The sequence below is a fragment of the Prionailurus bengalensis genome, chromosome D2 (genome assembly GCF_016509475.1).
Source record: "Prionailurus bengalensis isolate Pbe53 chromosome D2, Fcat_Pben_1.1_paternal_pri, whole genome shotgun sequence".
Taxonomy (NCBI): Eukaryota; Metazoa; Chordata; class Mammalia; order Carnivora; family Felidae; genus Prionailurus; species Prionailurus bengalensis.
The window spans coordinates 29,099,625-29,125,253 of NC_057351.1; the positions used below are offsets into that span (position 1 = coordinate 29,099,625).

General features: G+C 38.4%; 3 protein-coding genes across 13 annotated transcripts in view; 1 reads left to right on the forward strand and 2 right to left on the reverse strand.

Annotated features, from left to right (window-relative positions):
- Positions 1-503: 503 nt before the first annotated feature.
- LOC122492612 lies at positions 504-8,095 on the reverse strand. Its single transcript, XM_043596104.1, has 3 exons — positions 8,039-8,095; positions 6,866-7,320; positions 504-1,873 (listed from the first exon to the last, which is right to left on the reverse strand). Exons 1-3 carry the CDS (start codon positions 8,093-8,095, stop codon positions 1,756-1,758), a joined length of 630 nt encoding a protein of 209 aa, XP_043452039.1. The 3' UTR covers positions 504-1,755.
- HNRNPH3 (heterogeneous nuclear ribonucleoprotein H3) lies at positions 6,149-18,132 on the forward strand. Of its 5 annotated transcripts, none has more exons than XM_043596479.1 (10): positions 6,149-6,362; positions 11,261-11,395; positions 11,919-12,057; positions 12,570-12,754; positions 13,211-13,297; positions 13,608-13,723; positions 15,338-15,473; positions 16,483-16,578; positions 16,655-16,747; positions 16,888-18,132. In XM_043596479.1, exons 2-10 carry the CDS (start codon positions 11,284-11,286, stop codon positions 16,962-16,964), a joined length of 1,041 nt encoding a protein of 346 aa, XP_043452414.1. In that variant the 5' UTR covers positions 6,149-6,362; positions 11,261-11,283; the 3' UTR covers positions 16,965-18,132. The 5 variants fall into 5 exon arrangements, with proteins under 5 accessions (XP_043452414.1, XP_043452418.1, XP_043452415.1 ...); XM_043596483.1 differs by having other exon boundaries at positions 12,570-12,709; XM_043596480.1 differs by having other exon boundaries at positions 6,149-6,343.
- Positions 18,133-18,430: 298 nt separating this feature from the next.
- The window catches only part of RUFY2 (RUN and FYVE domain containing 2), a 50,218-nt gene continuing 43,019 nt past the window's right edge, over positions 18,431-25,629 (reverse strand). For all 7 annotated transcript variants that reach the window (XM_043596472.1, XM_043596476.1, XM_043596475.1 and 4 more), the window contains 2 exons: positions 20,778-20,855; positions 18,431-20,691 (listed from right to left, as the gene is read on the reverse strand). In XM_043596472.1, the coding sequence (XP_043452407.1) occupies positions 20,548-20,691; positions 20,778-20,855 (222 nt within the window). In that variant the 3' untranslated portion in view covers positions 18,431-20,547. The remainder of the gene's footprint in view (positions 20,692-20,777; positions 20,856-25,629) is intronic.

Below are 25,629 nucleotides of genomic sequence, written 5' to 3' on the forward strand. Positions count from 1 at the left end.
TTGATCTCAATCTAAAAACAAAAGCCAAGCTCTACAAGGTAGCATAAAAACTCCCCCAAGATCTGGTTACTACCTATACCCTTCCTTTATTTTGCAGTGCTCCAGCTGCTTAGAATTCCCACTTCTATCAAATTATTTCCTGCCTCCATGCCTTGGATCCTATTGTGTCCTCAGCCTTGAATGCCTTTTCTAGGTAAATTTTACTTATTATCCAGTTTTTAGCTCAGGAGTTATCTCCGGTTATGCTAATGGTCTTACTCTATGTTCCTCAAACACTCTATGCTTACCTTATTTGAGTACTTTCTATAGTTTAATATATTCATTTAATGGAGTACCTATATGCTCCTCAATTTCTATTGTATCAACAGCAACCATGTCTGCCTATATTAGAAAAACAACAATACATTACATGTGACATATTACTTATTCTGTCCAGAGGTGATACTTGGTATTCATATGAGTTCACAGATTTCCTTGGAATAATTTGCTGCCCTGCAACACAGTGCTTAGAACACCATATTTAATAAAAATTCAACAAGAATGAGCCAAATTTATTAACAATGATGGGACACACATGAAAGAGGATATGACTAGAATTATTTGCTACTAATCTCTATCCTATATAACAACCTAACAACCCACTTTAGAGATTGAAAACTGAGGTTCAGAAAAGTTAAATGCCTCAGAATCAAGCAGCTGGTAGGGAAGTGTCAAAGCTGAGATTGGAACCAAAGCCTCGATTATGAAGACCATACTAAGTTTTGCCATTGAATTTCTTTGTAAAATTTGAAGCATTAATTTATCTCTTGGTTCTTCTATTTTTTGGCCCATAAAATAATAACTTGCTAGCCTGTATTGAAAACTAGTTACTTAAAGTGCTCTACCCCCAATATAATCATCATTGTATATGGAGAGACATAGGTACATATATAATGAAAATTATATTTTCATTTACCACTCAGAAACTGAAAATCATGTGTATGGGGAAACAGTCTGCTACTGTATTATCTGTGCTATTTCTAAGTTATTAATGTGCTTATGACACATTAAAAGCTGTACAATAATTTGATTTAAATTCCTACGTAGCTCACTTTTGTAGCTGTTGTCTCTATTCTTCACAATAATCCACTAGAACAGAAAGAATGTTCAATACTTCTAGTTATTTCCAAAAAATAGAAAAAGGGTGTGTTAGGTGCTTTCTTCCTTTTAAGTTTCCATCTGTTTACTTAGTGTATAATTGAAATTGGGTGAAATATTTTGGTTTCCCTACTCCCAGAATGAACAGTTAAAAGTGACTTAAACAAAAAGTATCAAGAATGTAAACTATGTAATGAAACCTTGTCTTGAGAAATAATTTTGAATCATGACAAGGAAGATCACTGCTTTTCCAAAGACACTAGATAAGTATGATATAAATCAAAGAACAAGCATTTTACAAAACCTTAGTAAGACAGATTTAGTGTTCAAAGGCATCAACTACTTTATAAACACACTCCTAGAAACTTATTTGTGGGTTTTGCTACTTTTTTTTTTAGTTTATTTGCTTTTCATAATGGCAAAAAGATTATGGTAAAATCCAGTTTTTATGTTATTTTAGAATGCTATTGGAGGTATGTGAACAATAACTAATTTTTAGTGAATGTGTCTTCCCTCTCCCAGCAGGGTGCAATCTCTTTCAATTTCTCTTTCTTTTTGTTTCTCTGGGCCCTGCATGGAATTTTCCTCTCCTCTTCATCCTGATGGTGTAATACATGATTACATATTTGTTGTCTTGTTTTCCTCTGGGGAGTGTGGGTACTTCCATTTCCTCTCCTTTTTCATTTTTCTCTCATTATGGCCTCCAACAAGATCCTCTCCGGAGTTCCTCTGATCTCTGTACTAGTAGAAAAGTACTGTAATGACCGAAAGGAAGACAAAGAGAAAACAAAATCTCAAAAGCAGCTCGGAGCCCTTAGTTCTAAGCATCTCTATGGAAACAATTCCACAGAGATCAATCTGGAAATAATCTGTAGGGATCACTGGAGCAGTGATGAACCAATCCACCAAGACTTACAGGATTCAATTTGCCAATGGGAATAGTAGATAGACTTTTTTTTTTTCTTTTGAGAAAAATAGTAAAATAGGAAGCCAAATAAAAATTAGGTTTGCCTCTAGGGCACCTGTCTGGCTCAGTCGGTGGAGCATGCAACTTTTGATCTCAGGGTGTGGGTTCAAGCCCCACACTGGGTGTAGAGATTACTTAAAAAAAATAATAATAATAATAAAAAGAAAATCTTTTTTAAAATTACATTTGCCCCAAAATTAGTGTCCTTTTTTTAAAATGCTTATTTTTTATTTTTGAGAGAGAGAGCGCAAGCGAGAGAGGGGCAGAGAGAGGGGGGGACAGAGGGTACAAAGTAGACTCCACACTGACAGCCCCCTGATGGCGGGGCTTGAACTCACACACCGTGAGATCATGACCTGAAATCGGATGCTCAACCAACTGAGCCATTCAGGTGCCCCTAGTGTACTTTTTTTTTTAATTCAAAGCTACTTGCTGTAATAAAAAAGCAAAAGGAATACATGTACTAATTTCAAGTCCTTCCTAAGAATTTACACTGGCAAACAACAAAGTGCCCAATATACAGGAATTGTGGCCAAAACACAAAGAAAACATTGCAGTTCAGTGGTGAAAAGCCATTAGAATGATTTAAGGATTGTGGCCCAGAACCATACAAATTAAGTATGTGGAAAGAATGCCAAACTCAATCAGGCACTAAATGTATTATTTGAATTCAGGCAAGAGGTAAAAGGGATTACAGCATTCCATCTGCCAAATCAAGTTGAAAGACTGTAAAGGTAAAGTAGTGATGTAACTAGAACCCAGGAAGAACTCCATCTGAAGTGTGGGAGCTTAGAGTCTTACTAACATAGCAATTTTTTTTTTGAGGAGAGGGGCTGAAGGTGTCAGTGACACCAGTACATCAAGTTTCAGGCCTCTTCAAACATCTCTAGCCAGGAGCATAATGGTGGCTCAGTTGGTTAAGCGACAAACTTCAGCTCAGGTCACGGATCTCACGGTTCAGGAGTTTGAGCCCCACGTTGGGCTCTGTGCTGCCGGCTTGGAGCCTGGCACCTGCTTCAAATTCTGTGTGTGTGTCTCTCTGCCCCTCTTCTCTCTCTCTCTCTCTCTCTCTCTCTCTCTCTCTCTCAATAAATAAATAAATAAATAAATAAATAAATAAATAAATAAATAAATAAAACATTAAAAAAAAAGTCTCCAGCCAATGAACTGTCTCCTGAGATGGTAATGTTTGTTAAGTAACTTCAATTTGCCTAAAATGATGCTTGTTCCCTTAATGCATAGGGTTAGGTTATTTGCAACCCCAGGAAGGTCTAGAATGCTTTAAGACCCTAGCCCCTACAGTAAAACCATTTTGATTCAAATCCTAGCTTCCATTACTAGGTGTATGACCTTGAGCAACTTTTTGTACTTCCTCTTTTTTTTTTAATTTTTAAATTTTTTTAAAAGATTTTTTTTTTTTTAACATTCATTCTTGAGAGACAGAAAGATCATGAGTGGGGAAGGGGCAGAGAGAGAGGGAGACAGAATCTGAAACAGGCTCCAGGATCCAAGCTTTCAGCACAGAGCCCAACACAGGGCTCAAACCCACGAACTGTAAGATCATGACCTGAGCCAAAGTTGGACACCCAACTGACTCAGCCACCCAGGCGCCCCCCCTCTTTTTTTTTTAATGTTTATTTATTTTGAGAGAGAGAGGGAGAGAGAGAGCACAAGCAGGGGAGGGAGAGAGAGAGGGGGGGAGAGAATCCCAAGCAGGCTTCGTGCTGTCAGTACAGAGTCCAACTTGGGGCTCAAACCCATGAACCATGAGATTATGATCTGAGCAGAAGTCAAGAATCAGACACTTAACCCACTGAGCCACCCTGGTGCCCCAACTTTTGTACTTCTAAACTCATGCATCTGATCTGTAAAATGGGGACAATAATTATCCTTTAGATTGTAAGGAGTCAGTGAATTAAGCACAGCACTAGCTCAAGCAAGCTCTTAATAAATATGAATCATGTTATGTTATCCAGGTTTTGTTTTTCTGTGTCTTGTAATAATGACCACACTGTCCCATCCCCCTTTCTCCAAGAGGTATTTTGAAGGAGTGGGCTCAAGAAAATTAGGGCATTATGACCTAGCCAATTCTTACTGTCCTACATTTGTCTTAAGCAGGTTTGAGGCTGAATTAAACCATAAATGGACATTTCCATTATATGCAGGTAACTGGTCTCTGGCCTACACCTTACACATTGCAGATCTCATGGGGTAAAAAATTATCCAAGCTTCTCCACTGCTAACACCCCTTATACCCCTTCAAGGTCTTCCCAACTTCTATAGTAGAACGTACAAAGTCTTTGGATATTAAAGGTCTGCAACCTAGTATTGTTGGGGTTTTAGGGTGATGGTGGGGTTCAGAGCTGACGGCCAAGAAAGAATTCTTGAAGACATCTTTGGTGCAAAAAGGTGATTTTATTAAAGCACAGGACAAGATCCGTGGGCAGAGAAAGAGATGCACTGGGGTTGTGCAGAGTGACTGCTTATATACTGTGGAGTTGGGGGAGCTGAAGTCAAAAGAAAGTTTCTTAAAGGGATTTCCATATACTAAAGAGGATTTACAGATTACTGGAAGCCTAGGTGTTGCCAAACTAAGGTTGTTTTTTTACCTCTAGCAAAGCATTATCATTAAGATAGTAGGGAGTTCCCAGAGATTATGCTATTGATGAGATATCTGTAAACTGATGGAAACTATCAGTTTAACCATTTGATTTCTGTCCTTTCCTTTGTTTTTGGGCAGCCAGGGGTACCTGAGGAATATCACACATAGCCCACCTGAGGGTGGGGGGGATTGTGCTAGTTTGTGCTTAGCCCTCAGCTTGCCTTAGTATCCCTCATCAGCATTGTCCACATTTCCAACTACAGGAACATCCCTGTGTTCAAATTCATTTCTTTCCCTCTCTTGCACTTCATGTACAGTTCCTATGTTTGCACTTGCACTGATCTCTTTACCAGGACTGGCCTGCACCCATTCAACAGAAATTTGGCTTGAAATTTTTTTAATTAAAAAAAAAAAAGTCCCTAAGGACTTTGGTGGCGTAGGACAGCACAACCAAAAAATACTAGGTAGGTGTCACTTGCACTGCAATTTTCAAGAACGCAAAGCCCTGTTTATAAAACAACCCTAAATTGTCAGTCCTCAGCACCTGATCCATGCCCCAGGTTATAAAGTGGGAGAGATGAAACTAACAAACAAAAAATAACAAATAGACTCCTCCAAAGGGAGAACAAACTGGTGGTTGCCAGAGGGGAGGTGGGTGAGGGGATGAGTGAAATAGATAAAGGGGATTAAGAGGTACAGTGCTTCCTGGTAAGCAGTGAGTAGTATGTATATACATAATTACCAAATCATTGTTGTATACCTGAAACTAATATAACACTGCATATTAATTATACGTCAATATAGACAAGTGGAGAGATGAACTTTCTCGTGGGACTAGTTGGGGGGAGGGGGTTTATCAAGAAGCCCCTCAGGGAGGATGCCCGCCTGTGGGTAGGGGGCTGGGCCCGGTGCCCTAGCGCCACTACAGGGAAGGAGGAGCCCCAGATTAGAGGCGGAATGGGGGCCTGGTACCCACTATGGTGTCTTCGCAGCGGGGAAACAATATTTTTACCGCATAACGCAAACCTGACAAGAAAATCCCTCTCCGCATTTGGCCTCCGTATCACGTGGCATCCTTTCCCTGCAGGTGACGAGGGCGGGGGGAGGGGTTAGGGTGGGGACTCTATCGAATTTGTTTTTGGTGGGGACAGAGTACTGGAAAACTTTTCCAAACTGCGACACCATGGTTCCTTCAACACACACTGGCTGCAACTGCCACTTCACATCCTCCCCGAATGGGCAGAAAGGTGAGCTCTGAGCATTTAACAGTTTTACAGTAACCCGCGCGTCTAACTAGACTTCCTCTCCCACTCTCCCCACCTCCTCCTCAAACAAATTGGTCGGCCCACCAGCGTGCATGCGCACTTCTTGCCTCCAGCGCCAAGGCGGGAGCGACTCCCAGGTCTCGCGAGAGCGGGTAGTTGGTCTTCGTTGCTCTCGCCCCACCCCCTCCTTCTCGCTCGCTCTCTCCCATCCCCCCAAGCCAGTCGCTCTGCTGCGCAGCTCCCTTAGCGGTTGCCACCGCCTGAGACGGTTGGAAGAACCGTTGTGGTGAGCGCTACACGAGGCGAGCGACTTCTTCCTCTTCACGACCGACCCCTCGAGCGCCAGAGTCGGCGTTACTGTCGCCCGACAGGGTATCTGAAGTAAAAGGGGGTAGGTTGGGCTGGTGGTTTCGAGAGCGGAGTCGGGAGAAGGACGAAAGAGAGACTGGCGGGGGGGGGGGGGGAAGTGTGGAGGTCGCTGCTCGGAGGCGGTCACACTGCGCCTCCCAGGCGATCTCACACTTCAAGGAGGGCGGCCTGCGGTGGGGGAGAACTTGCTCAGGTGAAATTCAGTGGACGAAACTGAGGCCCGAAGTGGGGGTCATCCAGCATTTCCCCTCTTTCCCTGCTGGTTTGGCCTCCGCCATTTTGGGTACGGTGGCGCGGCCACTTCGGCTTCCCGCCCTTCTCCCTCTTTCTACTTTTTTGCCCCTAAGCTTCCTAAAACTGATTTAGAAGGCCGGGGGGAGGTCACAGCGCCCCCGGAAGGGGAGCGAAGCGAGCAGGGAAAGGTTGGGCACTTGGTGGGGCGGGGGGGGAGGGTCTGGGCTGGCGGGCGCGCTCCCGATGGAAATGGCGCCGGATGGGCCTGGCCTCCCACCGCGGCCTCCCTACCTCCGCAGTCTCGGCTGGGCTACCCCGGGCTGGCGGGACTGCGAGTGACTTCTGACGCAGATTCCCAAGATGAGAGAGGCTGGAGCTGGGGGAGGAAAGCCAATGGCGACGAAGGCGCTCAACTCCCAAATCCAGGACAAAGGAGGCAGACGGCCTCCTTTGTAATTCCGCCGCCCGGTGGCGAAGGTTTTTAAGCCAGGCTTGGCTGTCGGACGGAGAGATGGGGGGCGGGGGGGAAGGGGCGTACTCTCCTTAGCTCTCCGGTCTCTAGGGCAGCTAGATAAACGAAAAGTCTCCGGGGAGGAATAAAGGACGCTTAGCCGGCCCTTATATTCCAGATTTGGAACTTCGAAAAGAGTACGTACTGATTCTCCAGAGGGTTTTATTCTTCTCACATTTCTCTTAAACGTAAAGACTTTGTGGGTGATTGTTTTTGTAAGAAGAAAAGCGGGTGACTTCCAATAGGAATGTGAAATGGGCAACTTAATCGTTCGGGTGCAGTGAACTCCGATAACAGCCTTTTGAACTTTTGGGCAGGGGTGGGTGGTTTAGCAGTGGGTTTTGTGTAGTTTGGCACCACACTGAGTAATAATGTAAGTAGGAGTTTTACCTTTGGGAAGCAGTTAAAACAGTGATGGCATAAATTTGTGTAGGAATTTAATTACTTTCAATATTAAGTCTCCAAGAGTTGTATGTAGTGCAGAGAGGCTGTAGAAGTAAAATACATCAAAATACAGTTAGCATTTATTTTCTTTTGGCAGCTAAGCATGTTTTTTATTTAGTATAGGACAGTGGTGATATTTTGGCCAAGAAAAAAAGCCTACTCAACAACAAAAAAACAAACCGAAAGCCCAGTCACGTGGTGGTGTGATGGGGGGGCGGGGGTTCCTTAGAACTGTACAGAGAAGCTAGGTCCGTAATTTTCACTGAGTACCTAAAAAAGTGAGTCAGGGCCTGAGAATTTTATAAAGAGTTCCCGATAATGAATATGCGTCCTTACAAGAACTCTTATTACCTACTTTTTTCAGCTTTAAAAACAAAAAACCTTCCTACTGTTGAAGATGGTCTGATTTTAGTAGCCTTTGAAAAAGCCTAGTTTTCTGTAAAGTAGTACATGATATAATGGCTTTCCTAATTGGATTACCCTAGAAACCTTTTTTTGTGTCCTTTTACCTGCATAATCTGGAAATCCATCTGATTACTAATTACCTTTATATTTTTAATAACCATGTTCTTTTTTTCTTTCTTTGATGTTCTTATTTTGGTATACAAGTGGCTGAGCTGCAATACGTGATGGTAAACTTTGTTTTAAAAAAGAACTCCTTTATAATTTTAGGGACTTAACATCTCCTTTAGGTATTAGTGGTGTGTCTACCTTTTCTACTGATAATTAAGGAGCAAACACATTGGCAAGGGGAAATGATGTAAGATGTTCAGTTTAATTATCACTTTATTGCCAAAATTTGAAGTTCATTCTCATTTTTTAAGACCAGTGAGCTACCATTTATAAAGTCATTTATTGTTACATCAAACCCTAACTTCATTATATTTCAGAAGATAGTATATGCCTCTGTGTAATAAAGGAATTTTATATTTCATTTAACCTCTTAGATGCTTAGCAACTTGGAGATAGAATTCACATACCATAAACTTCACCTATTTAAAATCATGTGGACTTTTGTGACTGGCTTCTTTCACTTAATATCATGTTTAGGAAATTAAAGTCTCACTCAAAAGTGACTTCAGTTGTACTAGTTCAGCTGCTGGTATTTTTAATTGGTGCTAACACTTGGAAGTCTTAAAGCAGAATTGGGATTAGTCGTGAAACTCTTGCAAAGAAAGGTCGAGATGGATTATCCTGAATAATTGGTAGACTCTAGGTAGTGTCTGAGACCGCTTTATTAACGTATTAGAGCAAATTGTCTTTTTGTATGCTTTCAGAGTTTGTCTTGGTTTTGTTTTGTAAGTAGAATTCTAGACTCAAATTTTGAGTTTTGAAGGAATAATCAAGTGTGGCTTTTAAAATTGTGTAGTCTTCATACATGTAGAGTGGAGGAGAGTCATCCTGTGAAATAATTTGTCTTCTGAATCTGGTTAACTTTTTCTCCACTTAAAATTGTGTTAAGTTTATTATTGTGTTTTTTACAGGCTTAATATTTTGTTAGTTTTGTATAGGTCTTTTTAGTATAGACTGATCCAAAAATCAAAACTAGTGTGCTTGCTTGTGTTTCTTAGAAAGGGCTAAAGTTTATAGTGAAGATAAGTAGTTACCATCTTTTTGTTTGTTCCCAAAACAAAATATCTTTACTTTGAAGAAAGAAACGTGCTAAATAATAAAAAGCGTTACACCAAGGTCTTTTTACAACACATTAAATTGATTTTGCAAACTACTTACATGTTTCATAAGTAACATTTGATGTTACATCCTTTAATTTTTCTTTTTTCTATTGAGTCATCTTTTATAGGAATTTTTTTAAGTTGATGCCATTTTTTAAAGTCTTCTGGGTTTTTTTTTTAAGAAAATGGTAGAGATCTTCAAAATGTCGTAACTTTTTCTCAAACTGATTCAGGGTCTACTTTTTTCAGGACTACTCTGCTTTTTATCTAATAGGTGCTATAGAAAACATTTCCAAAAAGCACTCCTTTTTCCTCTGCCTTGGACATAATCCTTCCTTAGGAAGCTTGAAAGCTTAAGCCTATGTTGACTATGGAAAAGACTTTATCTGTATTTCAAGACTCAGGATAGTTTTCTGTCCTTTAATTAAGGTTTCTTTATTTTGTTTGTGGTATAATTCAGTAGTTATACAGGGCCCTTTAAAACCCAGTGACTACCATTGAATGATTAACCATGCTACAGACCAAGCATTAATAAACGAGTCTTAAAAGTAACAGTCCGGTGAAGTATAAGCACCTGTGCTATCTGTATTTTACAGTTGAACAGAGAGGTTAAGAAGTTTGCTTACATCAGCCATTGAGTGGCAGAATAGGGATTCAAAATCAGGGTTTTTTTTTTTTATGATTTTTTGTTTGTTTTCTTAAAAATTCACATCAAGTATTCATGTGCGTAAAAATCAGTTGTAACGTCTGATAAAAAATTCAAAATCTTCCCACTTTGGTGTCTGTCTAGAGTGCCTCCCAGGATTTTTAAAACCACAAAACAAGTCTCAAAGTTGTTATTTACATGCAGAGGTATTTAATAACCACATTTGGAAAATTTGTCCGTTAGCTTTTTTTTAAATGTACCAATTCTAGCAAAAAAAAATAATTTACTTTTTGCAGATGCTACTTCTCACAGTTGCACTGATAATTAGATGGTGTGAAATTAAATATTAGTGAACACTGTTATGGAATGCCTTCAAGCGTAAAGGAATCAAGTGAACAAATTGTTTTGTTTACAGGGGAGGAGGTGGTGAGGGAAAGGTTTGAAATACTCAGGTGAGTAGGATTCCTACAGCTGCTTAGTGAAATTTGTAGCGTCTGGTAAGTTTCTGCAGCTGAAGGACTTCTGCATTAGCCTCTTTAAAATGTACTGGAATTCTAAAAGGATGGTTGTCTCTTGGGAAGGGAGCTGGGTGTGGATGGGTTCTTTTTGGAAGGCTAGGAGGGCTTCTTACTGTACCCTAAAAACAATGTGAATGTGTTGCCTTTTAAAATTTGTGTGTAAAAGTAAAAGCAGTGAGTAAACTCATCTTTAATATACTCCAAACAGGTAGCTCAAAAAACAGACACTGTTGGAAGGCCTTTTGAGGCCTTTTACCCCGATTTTAAAACTTACCCTAATTAAGTCATTTTAAAACTTGCTTTTGAGAAGTGTTTAGATTTAAAGTAGAGATAGGAATTTTTTCTCCTCCTTCAAAAGCAATTTGTTCAGATTTAAAGTGCATCTAAAAAGTTACGACTTTTGTAATGCCATTTTTCTAATATTGAAGGAAGTACTCCATGAACTTTTGGCTTAGGCTCTTGCTGTAAGTGGACACTGGTGGTATGTGCAGCTTTTGAGTAATTAAGTTTTAAAGAATTTGCATAATGATTCAAATGAATAATAAAACCTGAAAAGTGAATGAAAATTGGAGAAATGAGGAAAAGGCTAGAGTTGACAATAAGGTGACAGGAAATGGAATTTGAAGACTAATCTGAAATTGTGTAAGTTTTCTTAAGATTGGGCATTATAAAATATTTGGGCCTTAGAAATTCAGTACTTTGTGGGTGGTGGGACAGGTTTCACTCACTTTTCCCTTTTTGCCAACCCCAAAATGGGAAGGTGTTTTGCCTTTGCATTGTCAACAAGCCATATGTTACATTTCCTGTTGTACACCACTGAGTGGTGTTTCTTCAGTGCCTGTAGCAAGAGTATATTTTGATTGACTGCTTTATGTGCTTGTTTATTTTTTATAGCATTTAAATCAAACGTTATTGAGATGGATTGGGTTATGAAACATAATGGTCCAAATGACGCTAGTGATGGGACAGTACGACTTCGTGGACTGCCATTTGGTTGCAGCAAAGAGGAAATAGTTCAGTTCTTTCAAGGTACCTCTAGTATTAGTCAAAGTTTAGTAGTATTTTAATTATATATTTTTATTATATTACTCAGTTTTTAATTTGTAAAACCCATTTGTTTTGGGGTCTTTTTGAGTATAGTATCTTGGTTAATGTATTATGTTATGAAATATGCTCCAGTTAATATTCAGTACAGAATGTGTAGAATATGTAAAACCTAACTAATGTGCAGTAAACTTAATTGAGAGTAATTATGTGTGATGAACCATGAATTATATGGAGCATAAATTTGATTTGGCTTTTTAAATGTAATATAGGTGAGCTTTTAGTGTATGTAATTTAAAAAAGACACTGGTTGCAAAAAAAAAATATGTAATCCAGTAATATTTGAAAAAAATCTTCCGCTTGTATTATGGGGTGATGGGAAACTTAAGCTTTTTTGTTTTGTTTGTTTTGTTTTGTTTAGACTTGTTTTAAATATTTGATTCAGATGGGAATGTTTCAGCCTTTAACACTGTTCCCCTTGATGGGGTTATTTGTCCTTGGGTTAAAGGGTTGGAAATCGTGCCAAATGGGATAACATTGACGATGGACTACCAGGGGAGAAGCACAGGGGAGGCCTTCGTGCAGTTTGCTTCAAAGGAGATAGCAGAAAATGCTCTGGGGAAACACAAGGAAAGAATAGGGCACAGGTGGGGATGGAGAGTTTGGGATGGTGTTAAATTTTTATTTTTGGGGGTTGTGGGTCACTATTGCTTAAATGGGGGGGTTACAATAACATTTTTCTGGGGTAGTTTAAAAGAATTGATAATTATCTAAATTTAACTTGGAAACTACAGATTTGGGTGGGGAATTAATGCTAATAGTTTGCTTAAATTAAAATTAGATTGTTTCCATTTCTCTATAGGATGTTGATAAATGCTTTTTTATAATCAGCTATTTTCTCTAAACACCTATGATGTACTAAAGGAAACAAGCTAAAATTATTATGAATTGTTTTCAAATGACTAATTTATTTATGTAAAACTTAAATATTAATTATTTAAGTTTGTAGGTGTAAAAAATGTTAATTTATGGTGTATTTAGGCAATTTAAATTGGGTTATGTATCTAGATGTAGAAAAACTTACTGCATTTTTGCCCAGTATCTTATTTATTCTAATACATTTACGCTATAACTTGTACCTTAAACCATTTTTAAATAGGTATATTGAGATCTTCAGAAGTAGCAGGAGTGAAATCAAAGGATTTTATGATCCACCAAGAAGATTGCTGGGCCAGCGACCGGGACCATATGATAGACCGATAGGAGGAAGAGGGGGTTATTATGGAGCTGGGCGTGGAAGTATGTATGACAGAATGCGACGAGGAGGTGATGGATATGATGGTGGTATGTGTATCTAACGAACAAAGGTTCTGTTGTCATTTTCTTAATGTTCCTGACACTTTGTCAAGAAATATAGAAATGGCAGTAATTTCAGTACCTACTAGGTTTTAAAAACCTGTTCATGAAAATATGAATTCCCATGGCCAGCTATGGGACTTGATTGATGCACATACTGGCACCTACATAATACAGAAATTAAAATGAAGATTTTGGCATATTTTGACATTTTCTGTTTAACGTCAGAATGAAAGTTAATTTGATGTCTAAATGTATCCTTTTGAGATTTTTTTTTATTTCCACCAAGCGTTAACTGCTTTTTTTCACATGCACTGAGTTGGGAGTTGCAAACTTGTAATAATAAGATAACCAGACTGCTTGTCACAGAATGTTTCTATAAACTGGATTTATAAAATTTATCTCTTGAAAGTGTATTCATGTATTTCTCATTAAATTATACAGGTTATGGAGGTTTTGATGACTATGGTGGCTATAATAATTATGGCTATGGAAATGATGGCTTCGATGACAGAATGAGAGATGGAAGAGGTAAATATTAAAGACATTCATTTTTAGGTGCATATTAGTATTTTACTACCATTTGTGGTTTAATATAGGTTAAGTGACTTGTATAAAAATAGTCATTTCAGTGCATCCGTACATGGGGCTTTTATACAGATATATACTTACAGTATTTGATATTCAGAATGATTATTTGATGTTTAGAACAACTGTGTTAAGATTTCTTGGGTGGCAAAGAAAAAAGTATAAATAGGAAAAGTTATGTATAGAGAAGAAGTGTTGTCAAAAGACTTTATTACATGTATCAGCCACTTATAATCTTTGGAAATTATATTAGGTATGGGAGGACACGGCTATGGTGGAGCTGGTGATGCAAGTTCGGGATTTCATGGTGGTCATTTTGTACATATGAGAGGATTACCTTTTCGTGCAACTGAAAATGACATTGCTAATGTGAGTAATTTTAGTAATTAATAGTTTTATTCACGTATCCAATTTTGAAGCATTCTTAAATGGACTCATGTTTTTTATAGTTTTAATGTCAGAATTCCTTTAATACTATATATAAATATGTGTGTGTGTGTGTGTGTGTGTGTATATATATATATATATCCTTATCAATGAATTTTTTTTTGCCCATTGTATATTGATTTACTTAGAAAGTCCAGTTAAGAATTCAGTGAAGAGATGCTTAGGTGGCTCAGTTAAGCATCTGACTCTTGATTTTGGCCCAGGTCATGATCTCAGGGTTTCAGGGGTTCGAGCCCTGCATCGGGCTCTGTGCTGACCATGCAGAGCCTGCTTAGGATTCTCCCTCTCTGCTCCTCCTCCCCTCATGCTCTCTTTCAAATAAGTAAACTTTTTTAAAAAATTTAGTGAAAAGTGATCAGCATAGAGTAGAGATGACTGGAATATTATTGCCCTTGTGTCAAGTTTTGGAAGTGGAAATACGTTAACAAGTCAAAGTTCAGTTTGACTTTCTAGCTATATTGTGATTAGAAACAGGAGCTGTGAAAATAATGGGCATAGATGCTATTGCTGATTTGAAATTGGTTGATTTCAAATTGGTTAGAGAATCTGCAAACTTCAGCCCAGGTGCATCTAGTCACATCCATTCTTACCTCCTGAGTAGTTGCCGTAGAGATCCTGGGGGCCTTACAAAGCCAAGACTACTATCTAGTTCTAAAATGAATTTAGCTGTAGATCTTACTGGGAACTGATGGCCTAAGTACCTTTTTAGGGTTGCTTCAACCTAGTTAACTTGTGATTAGAACTAAGTAATATATTTTGGGAGCTGTCCACATATAGTTGGTATAGGTTTATCAAATTCCATTGGTCTAAATTTTCTGCACATGTTTCTAAGTGTCAGGTGACCTATTTATCCTTTAGCAATTTCAAAATACTTTCCTTGGGACGACAGAGGACTTAACTCCTCTCCCTCTTAGTGGTAGGATATGACACATTTTCTGTTTAGAGTGAACTGTGTTTTGGGTTAGAATTTTTTTTTCTTTTAATATCACTTAGCTTGCTTTTTCTTTTACTTAGGTTATTTTTTTAAGTAGGCTTCAAACTGGGTGGAGCTCAACACAAGGCTTGAACTCATGACCGTGAGATCAAGACCTGAGCCAAGATCAAGAGTTGGACACTTAACCAACTGAGCCACTAAGGCACTCTTATTAGCTTAAAATTTTTAATGTTTATTTTTGAGAGCGCAGGAGAGGGGCAGAGAGAGAGGGAGACAAAGAATCAGAAGCAGGCTCCAGGCTCTGAGCTGTCAGCAGAGCACAGTGTGGGGGCTCAAATTCACAAGCAGTGAGATCATGACCTGAGGTGAAGTCAGACACTTAACCAACTGAGCCACCAGGTGCCCCTTATTAGCTTATTTTAAAGAGAATTTCTTTGCATTTTCCCCTAAGTGTATAATTTTATATTCCCAGAACCGTTGTAGTTGATCTGTTAGCCTTGCAATACAGGGCAGTAGAGAGGTTTGTTTTAATGCATAAGGGTATGTGGTAATTTACTTCTGATAATCTAAATAGAAAAATTAATAACAAATGTTTTGTTTAGTTCTTCTCACCACTAAATCCAATACGAGTGCATATTGATATTGGAGCTGATGGCAGAGCAACAGGAGAAGCAGATGTAGAATTTGTGACACATGAAGATGCCGTAGCTGCCATGTCTAAAGATAAGAATAACATGCGTAAGTGGTATATTTGGCTTGCTAACTCATTTCTCAGGTGTGAATTTCTAAAATAACTCTCATTTGTAATTCCTCGTATGTAAGATGTTAGGATCTGTAGATACAATTCTTGGCAGTTATTGGGACCTGAAACCATATGGCCTCTAATAAGTTTAGACTTTTTAAAGGCTTTTTACGGGCCTTTTTAATGAAAAGGTAATTCAGGCTTAGTACTTGACAGGTTATTACAGCTTAAGTTATTAATGAGGGAAAATAGGTATGTTACTTGCATTTGCCTGAGTTCCCATGCCATTTGCAAATCACCACTTAACCCATATGTCAACTAACTCGGGGAAGTTATTTCTGCATGTTATCAAATCCATTTTAAATATTAAATTTTACCCTGACTAGTGATTCCTAAATCTGACTATACACAGATCATTTTGTAGTCAGTAGAAAATAGGTTTTTGTGGACATTACTTTCACGATTCTAGTTCAGTTCTTGGAGACGTGGAATATACATTTTTTTGAGAAAGCGAGCACGTGTAGGGGAAGGGCAGAGGGAAGGAATATCCCAAGCAGGCTCCATGCCCAGCACACACAGCCTGATGTAGGGCTTGGTCTCATGGATCTCATGACCATGAGATAATGACCTGAGCCGAAGTCAAGAGTGGGATGGATGCTTAATCAACTGAGCCAGCCACCCAGGTGTCCCTGGGGACATGGAATATATTTTAAAAAGTACACTAGCTGGTTCTGTAATAATGAATCAGCCCTTTTTATAGATGAGGAACAGAGTCCTCATCCAGTTTTTGCTTGTTCAGGGTTGTACAATTTGAACAAACTTGGTAAGTTAGGTTTGTAGCCCATCTGGCATTCATTTTATCACTCCACTAGGAAGTCTGTAAATAGGAAGTCTATAAACATGCTTTCAGGTTAATATTAGCTAGTCATTATTTTTATGCTTTTATTGATAAATTTGATCCATCATTGCTTTCATCCCTATTAATCTTTTCTTTTTTTCTTAAAGAACATCGGTACATTGAACTCTTCTTGAATTCTACTCCTGGAGGCGGTTCTGGAATGGGAGGTTCTGGAATGGGAGGCTATGGCAGAGATGGAATGGGTATGTAAAGTTTTTTAAATAAGCAGAGTTACACATTTTACGGTCAATCTCAAACTTTTTTTTTTTTCTTTTTAAGATAATCAGGGAGGTTATGGATCTGTTGGAAGAATGGGAATGGGTAACAATTACAGTGGAGGATATGGTACTCCCGATGGCTTGGGTGGTTATGGTAAGTGTCTTTGGTTACTGTGGTTTGATCTGTTAGTCCCCATGTGTGGACATTTTTAAGCTCATGTTATCTTTAACGTAGTATGCACTGATATTTCCTGCTAAACAATTCTTGTGTTTTTTGTTTTTTTTTTTTTAAAGGCCGTGGCGGTGGAGGCAGTGGAGGTTACTATGGGCAAGGTGGCATGAGTGGAGGTGGATGGCGTGGGATGTATTAAAGCATAACCACCAACATCAAAGTCCTGACAACAGTGTCTGGTCTACTAGACTTTCTTACAGATTTAATTTCTTTTGTATTTTAAGAACTTTATAATGACTGAAGGAATGTGTTTTCAAAATATTATTTGGTAAAGCAACAGATTGTGATGGGAAAATCTGTTTTCTGTAGGTTTTATTTGTTGCATACTTTGACTTAAAAATAAATTTTTATATTCAAACCACTGATGTTGATACTTTTTATATACTAGTTACTCCTAAGGATGTGCTGCTTTCATAAGATTTGGGTTGATGTATTTTACTATTAGCTCTACAAGTAGTAGTATAGTGTAATTTTAGAGGACAATGGTTCACCTTTGCATAAACCACAAGTCTTTAATAAGCAGACATCTGGAATAGAGCTTGGAAAATAGTGTAACTTTTTTCTTTTAATTTCTCCTGGACAGTACTGTAAATATATAAAACTTAAAGATGAGTGTAGGTGGCTTCAGGAGTATAAATTCCACTAATTTCTATATTAGTCATTCTTTTTCAAATGTCATTTATCAAGCATAGCTCTGAAATGAAGATCTAAAAGGTATCTGGATTTATGAATATTCCTAATTGTGTTACCTGGGGATGAGAGTGTTGGAAGTTTAAATTCTAGCCCTAGAGTTTAGAATAAGATTCACTCAGCACTTGACTGAAGTACCAAAAATGTTTCCCAAAAAATGATAGTTGTAAGTTATCTCTAAATGTTAGACTAGGTTAAGGTTCTCAGTGACATGAGAATTCAGTACAAAAAGTATTTACTGTGGAGTATAATTCTCACAGCTGTTATTTTCAGTTTTCCTGCCCAATAGTTAAAGTATATGGTTTTTTAGTAACTGTATAAATGATTAAACAAATGTAAGAGACAAGTCCATGTGATAGTCAATTAAAATGAGAGTCCTGGAAGTTGGATTTTGCATTTGATATCTGTTTGGAGTTTTAGAGCCATTGTGTTTAAAAATACTATATGTAGCAAGGAAAAGGTGCTTTTTACTTTTAATCCCTTTGATCAATATGGCTTTTTTCCAAATTGGCTAATGGATCAAAATGAAACCTGTCAATGTGAATTCAGTTATTGACCTTGTTACTTGTTTTTGCTAGAAATGTTATTAATGTAATAAATATCAACATGGGAGATAATAGTGTGGTCTGTCCTAGAATGCTTTGTGTCGGTTACTGATTGTAAATCATATTGGTAAAAGGTGCCGTATCTACGTGAACACTGGACAAAGTGACTCCGAAGGAGTGATTTCTGCTGTTAGAGAAGGAAGCTGTGTTAGCTTAAATGGAGCAGTGACTTGTTTAATGCTTGTACTCCTCCCTTAATTATCCGTTTAAGTATTAGGCTCATACCACTTAACCCTTTAAAGATCCTATGGGCTTTTATTTTCCCAGGACTACCCTATTAAAATCAAGAAATAAAAGTCATAAATGCAAGTTAGCCTTTCAAAGGGCAATTTTTCATATCTTTTATTTGGTTTATAAAATTCACATTTTGTTTTAAAACATCACGGAGTAAGAATTACAATTCCTTGGCACCACCATAGCATTACTGTAGTACTGGCTAGACGGAATGGTTTGTGAGATTCATAGTTTCTATGAGGGCAAATCCTGACAAATAGAAAGTGTAGATTCACAATACAAATTAAGTTTTATAACAAAATCCAAAATTTAGTAATAGTTTTTAAATAAGAGCCCAAACTAAATGAAGCAAGTTGTATTCCTGTCCCAAAGGCTTGCATACAAAAAGCCCAAATCAATGGGGATAATGGGAGTGTTTTGAATAATGAATTTAAAGGGGACTGAAAATCATGGTCTGTTGAATGAAACCAGCCTTGGAATTTAAGCAAAATCACATTCAAAAATTTGTTCTAGTAAGCACAGTAATAAACACCTAGTATTTGAAATTTCATATTTGCTTATTCTCATTTTTAGTAAGCATAAAAATGGTAATTCATCCCATCAATACAAAACAGTTCAAGAATATAATTCATCTCTTGACAATATTTGTCGACATTCAAGAAAGACCACCTAAAAATCTGTACAGCAGTTCCAACTGAAGACCTCAAAAGCTAACTGGATATGGAGAAAATAATGCAAGTAAAATACTGGTTTCGTACTTTGGCAATTTAGAAAATTCGTTTTTTAAACCCAAGTGAAAATATGTATATTCTGAGGAAATGATCCTGCAGAGTAAGCATTTTAGGTAGGAGGGAAGTGGTCATGATTAATTCTCTATAATATTCCTAGGATTAATAAATTCCTATCTGTGTGAAAGATTCATAGACTTAAAGTGCATGGCTAAAAACACCTAAGAGGGGTCTCCCAAGTGGTGATGCTATTCAAAGATTACTCATACAAGGGTAACTTTACATATTCTTGGTATGCTACAAGCAGTATAATGGGATTAGTGTTCACTGAATCTTTCATGCTTGACATAGTTCATGTGTTCATGGCAGGGCTGAGACCAGATCATCTGTTCCAGAAAGAATCCTGCCTTAGAGGTTCTCATTATATGGTGAAGAGTTCACTGTGTTTATAACTGCAGTAGTGGATCACTATGATGTAATGCTTCCTAAAAGTCACTAGAATGGAAATCTAATAAAGTTAATTACCCAAGTCCTATCAAAGGCAAAGTTTAGCTATTTTAGATTTCTCCTTTAATGCTCAGAGGAGAACCAATCAGGAGCCTGTAATCCCTTACTATTAATAAACCTTTTTTCTGGGGACAGATTTTTCTTTTGAAAGAGGTATGAGCCCTCCCTGAAAAAACTAGCAGTGTTAGCAGGTATAGCATATGGAAAGATCTGTAAGAACTTTTTTCTTTTTTTGGTAAAAAGAAAGGTAAAGGAGGATAAGTTTTAACTTCCTTTCAAAGGAAAAAATTGAGGTAAAATAATACCTCTTTAAACCACTGTATCTGAGAAGAACTAATAAATACATTAATGATTAGAGGATGACCAAAAGGAAATTCTATAGGATAAAGTACTGGCCTTTTCTAACGCAAGACGGGCAAATGAAGTAGGGCAGAAAGGACAAAGTTAAGGTTGAAATCTTTGCAAGCTAAGGAAAAGTCTTGAGTTGGAATATTAATACTTGCAAAAAGTCCAATGTATTTCTGATCTTTCTCTGAAAACTGAAGCTTTAAAGTGCATTAAAACTACAGGCATCATCAAATGCCAACTTGACAATCTGGAGAATTAATATGCACCCCTACAGAAGGCCTTTACAAAATAAGGCAAGTGTGTGTGTGTGTGTGTGTGTGTGTGAGCTTTGTTATCTGGCCTTTTAAATGGCGTTAAAAGTTGCATGATTTAAATGGCGTTAAAAGTTAATGAGGAATTAAGCTAAAGTTAAAGCATGCCCTGTTGAAAGTTCTTGAATAACAATGAGCTATTCTATAGCTTCTAATTCCCATGAATGTGTGGAAGATAAAACTGGTAACTAATACCATCTGAAAGCTGCTTAAGAAGGACTGTCTAAACACAGCATATGCAGGTTCATACATTAACCCATTGTAGGTACTTTCATACGTAAGGACTTAGTTCTGGAGTTTTATGGCAAGTTAGATGAGCATCTCTGGATCAGCAATGCGTGACAGGAATCACAAACCCGTACTGGCTTTGGTGAAGAAGGCAACGGCAGTTCATTGTCAGAGCAAGCATTACAGAAAATTTCCCCACAGTTTCTACAGTGGTGCTATTAAATGGAAAAATCAAAGAATGAATAAAATTAGAAGACATGTTTGCACCAAAGCTTTTGGATTCACTTCCTATCTCCCTTACCTTTCTCTTGGAGAGTGAGAATTCCTTTTCACAAAGTTTACAATGTGTTGCTTCTTTGTCTTTCAACCAAACCAGTCCCTAGTAGGAAGAAGTGTGCATATTAATGCTCAAAGTGTTAACAGTAAAAATTACATGTGAAAACATTTTCAACCAAGAACCTCTTGTAGGAATATATAGAAATACTGAAATAGTTGGAGAGAGAAACAAGTATGGGATTTGCTTCAAAATAATCTGGATAAGGAAGAAGGGGTAGGGGTTGAATACAAATAAAATAAGATTGGCAATATATTGTTAAATATTGAAACTGGGTTAACTTCTCTGTACAACTGTATGTGGACATTTCCATGATTTTTGTTTTTAAATCTATTGATGGGAGTTCACTTTAAGAAAGAAAAAACTGGGGTGCCTGGGTGGCTCAGTCAGTTAAGCATCCGACTTTGGCTCAGGTCATGATCTCACGGTTTGTGAGTTCGAGCCCCGTGTCGGGCTCTGCAGACAGCTCTGGGCAGACAGCTCGGAGCCTGGAGGCTGCTTCGGATTCTTTGTCTCCCTCTCTCTCTCTGCCCCTCCCCAGCTTGCACTCTGTCTCTCCCTCTCTCAAAAATAACATTAAAAAAAAAAATTAAAAAAAAAAAAGAAAAAACCTTGGACATTATCTAGTCCAACAATAAGGATACATTTTCACTATGAAATGCACGAGTTTGGCATAATGTATACCATATACCACCATAAGTCCTTAAATTTGAAGAGAATTTGGAAATCACATTTGAAGTTGTCATTTTAGATACCACCTTACGTTGTTTTATATGACTATTAATTTCCCTTAAGTTATATAACAAATTTAATAGCTACTGTGTAGATAAGTAGAAAATGTATGTAAGTAGTCTTTAACTGGTGAGAGTTAACTTGACACCTGAAATTTCTAAATTGACCCATTCTTAACCCATCCAAGACCCTGGCTAAGAACATTTTTTCCCTACAAAAGCAACTTTGTTAGATGATGCCAGCTTTATAATGAGAAGATACTTGAGTGCTTCTGATTCTCACCACATGTTCCTTTTTAAAATAGCCCAGACTAAGGCACAATGCCAAAGAACCAAGCAGATCCTTGAACAAGTTGGGGGTTAGAGGGGCCAATCCACCACAGAGGCAAAAAAATCCACGTATAACTGGAACTCCCCAAAGTTTAACTACATTTAAAAACCTGTTGACCAGAAGCATTACGAATTAACAGTTAATACATATTTTGCAAATGTATTACATGTATATATTATATATTCTTAATCAACTGAGCCACCCAGGCGCCCTATATTATATATTCTTAAAGTAAGCTAGAGAAAAGAAAAAAACCTGGATAGCTACTATCAAATACCAGTAAAGAATCAAATGACTTGGGGGCACCTGGGTGGTTCAGTCGGTTGAGCGTCCGACTTTGGCTCAGGTCATGATCTCACGGTCCGTGAGTTCTAGTCCGTGTTGACTAGAGCTGACAGCTCAGAGCCTGGAGCCTGCTCTGGATGCTGTGTGTGTCTCTTTCTCTGCCCCTCCCCTACTTGTGCTTTGTCTCAAAAATAAATATTTAAAAATTTTTAAAAAATGATTTGAATTGTAGAATTTTTTTTTTTAATTTTTTTTTTTCAACGTTTATTTATTTTTGGGACAGAGAGAGACAGAGCATGAACGGGGGAGGGGCAGAGAGAGAGGGAGACACAGAATCGGAAACAGGCTCCAGGCTCTGAGCCATCAGCCCAGAGCCTGACGCGGGGCTCGAACTCACGGACCGCGAGATCGTGACCTGGCTGAAGTCGGACGCTTAACCGACTGCGCCACCCAGGCGCCCCTGTAGAATTTTTTTTTAAAGCAAGATGAGAACTCAAAAATAATCCAGTGTGGGCCACCTGGGTGGCTCAGTCGGTTAAGCATCCGACTTCAGCTCAGGTCATGATCTCGTGGTTCGTGGGTTTGAGCTCAGCATCAGGCTCTTTGCTGACAGCTTGGAGCCTAGAGCCTGCTTTGGATTCTGTGTCTCCCTCTCTCTCTCTGCCCCTTCCCCACTCATGCTCTCTCTCAAAAAGAAAAAAGAAAACATTTAAAATAATAATCCAATGCAACTTGATGAATGCCATTAAAAAGGAAAGTGACTTCCCAAATGTCCAAAAGTCACCTAGTGGAAGCAGATTTGCTTCCTGCCAAGCTATACCTTAAGGGATGGCAAGCCTGATGTGAAGCAGGTTTCAAAGCAGCATCATTAGGTTCAGAATTAATCTTTCTGACATCAGAGCTTGGCCTTCCAATCTTACTTTAATCTGACTGAATTCACCCTGCCTGTCTCCCAAATAGAAAGGCTGTATGTGTACACTGCAGGGCAAGCCTTGTGCATCAGCTGGAAGGGACCTCAGAGATTAGCAACTCCATTCCCATTTTACAGATGTGAAAACTTGTCCAGAGAGCTGAAGTTGCCTCCTCAAGGAAACAGCAGTTTTCAAGCAGAGCCAAAACTAGAAGCTATCATTCTGTAAACATGGCCATTATTCTCTGTCCAATTCCAAAATGTCAGCTGCCCAACTTACACCCCCAAGACAGGATATTAGAGGATCCTTCTCTGGAGAAACTCAATTGCCCCAGAGAAAAGTCCTATAGATATTAACATAATTTGGAGAGGGTTGCCAACAGTTTGTGAGTTAACAGATTTCTCAATGGTGAGGCTTACCGTAACAACCCACTCTCATCCACCCAGCCAACACACACAGGACTTCCAAGATTTTTTGTGCCTTTATTGAGATGGGAGGATATTCCAACATTTAAGGAATGACAGGCAGGACGTACTTCAGCCAAAGAAACCCAAGAAGGGAATTCAGAAGACAGAATGGCAGTAGCAAAAGAAAACTTAAAATTTTTTTTTTCAACGTTTTTATTTATTTTTGGGACACAGAGAGACAGAGCATGAACGGGGGAGGGGCAGAGAGAGGAGACACAGAATCGGAAACAGGCTCCAGGCTCTGAGCCATCCGCCCAGAGCCCGACGCGGGGCTCGAACTCACGGACCGCGAGATCGTGACCTGTCTGAAGTCGGACGCTTAACCGACTGCGCCACCCAGGCGCCCCAAGAAAACTTTAAAGAAACTATAATGAATATCATCAGAGATAAAATGCAGATTGCTAATTTTAAAAGGAAAAATGAGTAAGGCCTGCTGAATATTAAAAATATGGTAGCAGGGATAAAAATTCTCAGAGAAGTCTGCACCAGAATCTAACCAAGCCTTTTAGGTTTAACTTCCAGTTTACAGGCAATAAGAGGACAGAGGAACAAGTTTGCTACTATGAAACGGCAGATAAAATCCAGAATGTAAGAAACTGGAGGACAGCCCTCCCAGACCCAATCAACAGGTCAATAGCAAGGACAAGAAAAATTAAGTCGCATATAAATAAATCCATTTTCATATGTATACAAAAACAAAAATCTAGACATTTTATAAAGATAGACAAGAATGATAAAACTATAAAGAAAAACAACAGTGGTTAACACAAAATAGAGAATTACTACTGTAAAGAGGAGAATGTAATCTCCCTATAAACTAAGTCACAGAGTATGCCATCGTTTTTAAGTTGTATGAATACAGTTATATACATGGTATGTGTCATAATGAAAAAAATTTTACAGAGTTTAAATAATGACAGCTGGGCAGACACCCATACCCGTCCAAAAAAATGTGAGAGCAAAATAAAAGGCATCTATGCAGATGCACAAATTCTTAAAACATTGACCTTCATTCAACATTTTCCAGGAAGCTATCAAAGAATGCATTGTCCCAAACAAGGGAGTAAACCAAGAAAGAAGTTAAGGGGTTCAGGTAACAGGAGCTCTAACATTCAAGAAGGGTAAAGGGAATTCTGAGAATGGAAGAAAAGGAAAATGTCAAGACAGGGCTAACCAGACCAGACTGGAGCAGGAGAGCAAAGAACTCCAGGAGGGAGGACTCCAAGGAAAAAAAAATTAAATAATTACCTGATTCATTTTACCATGTGGAAAACTTTTATCAAGCATATTATAGAGGTATTTAAAGGTATGAGCAAACTCTGATGTTCAAATACAACAAAACTTTTAAGGCAATTATTAACTCCAGAGGAAAAAAGTAGTTCAAGAAAGAAAATATAGTCACAATATATACCACATGGCCCAACAAAGAATATTTCAATAGCCATAATAAAGTATATCCAGTAAATGAATTCTACAGAAACTTTTACTTAATTATATTGGGAGGACGATGAAGAGCAAACAGACCAAGGTGAGAGTGAGCAAATACTCCTCATCTACCATGTTAACCAGGCAATAGACAGGTCTAAAATAGGGGCGCCTGGGTGTCTCAGTTGGTTAAGCACCTGACTCTTGGTTTCTGCTCAGGTCATGATCTCATGGTTCGTTTTCAAGCCCCGCTTTGGGCTCTGTGCTGACAGCGTGGAGCCTGCTGGGGATATTCTCTTTGTCTGTCTGTCTCTCTCTCAAAGAAATAAATAATAATATATATCTAAAATAGGTCTTAAATAAATGAGTGAATTATACTGCATATTATTTAGAAATAGAGGGATAAGTGCCAGAAGAAATAACCAAGAGGATTCAGAGTAGCTCCCTTCAGATGGCAGGAGCTAGGGTGGATAAGGCATAAGGGGGTGAAGAACAAGAGACTGCTACTATTTTTTTTTAAGTCCTCCTAGCACTAATTTACCTTTTAAATTATTTACATGTAACATTTTCATGTTTTTTGATAAAAAACAAAATGGAGGCACATGGCTGGCTCAGTCAGAGGAGCGTGCAACTCTTGACCTTGTGGTTGTGACTTCAGGCCCCACACTG

Coding starts and splice junctions, on each gene's coding strand:
- LOC122492612 (XM_043596104.1), bottom strand. CDS start 8,095: ATGGTTATTAAAAATATAAAGGTAATTAGTAATCAGATGGATTTCCAG. Junction 7,321..8,038: donor TGGATTTCCAGATTATGCAG/GTAAAAGGACAC, acceptor TCCTATTGGAAG/TCACCCGCTTTTCTTCTTAC. Junction 1,874..6,865: donor GCCCAGCCGAGACTGCGGAG/GTAGGGAGGCCG, acceptor CTACTAGTACAG/AGATCAGAGGAACTCCGGAG.
- HNRNPH3 (XM_043596479.1), top strand. CDS start 11,284: ATGGATTGGGTTATGAAACATAATGGTCCAAATGACGCTAGTGATGGG. Junction 15,474..16,482: donor TAAAGATAAGAATAACATGC/GTAAGTGGTATA, acceptor TTTTTCTTAAAG/AACATCGGTACATTGAACTC. Junction 16,579..16,654: donor CTATGGCAGAGATGGAATGG/GTATGTAAAGTT, acceptor TTTCTTTTTAAG/ATAATCAGGGAGGTTATGGA.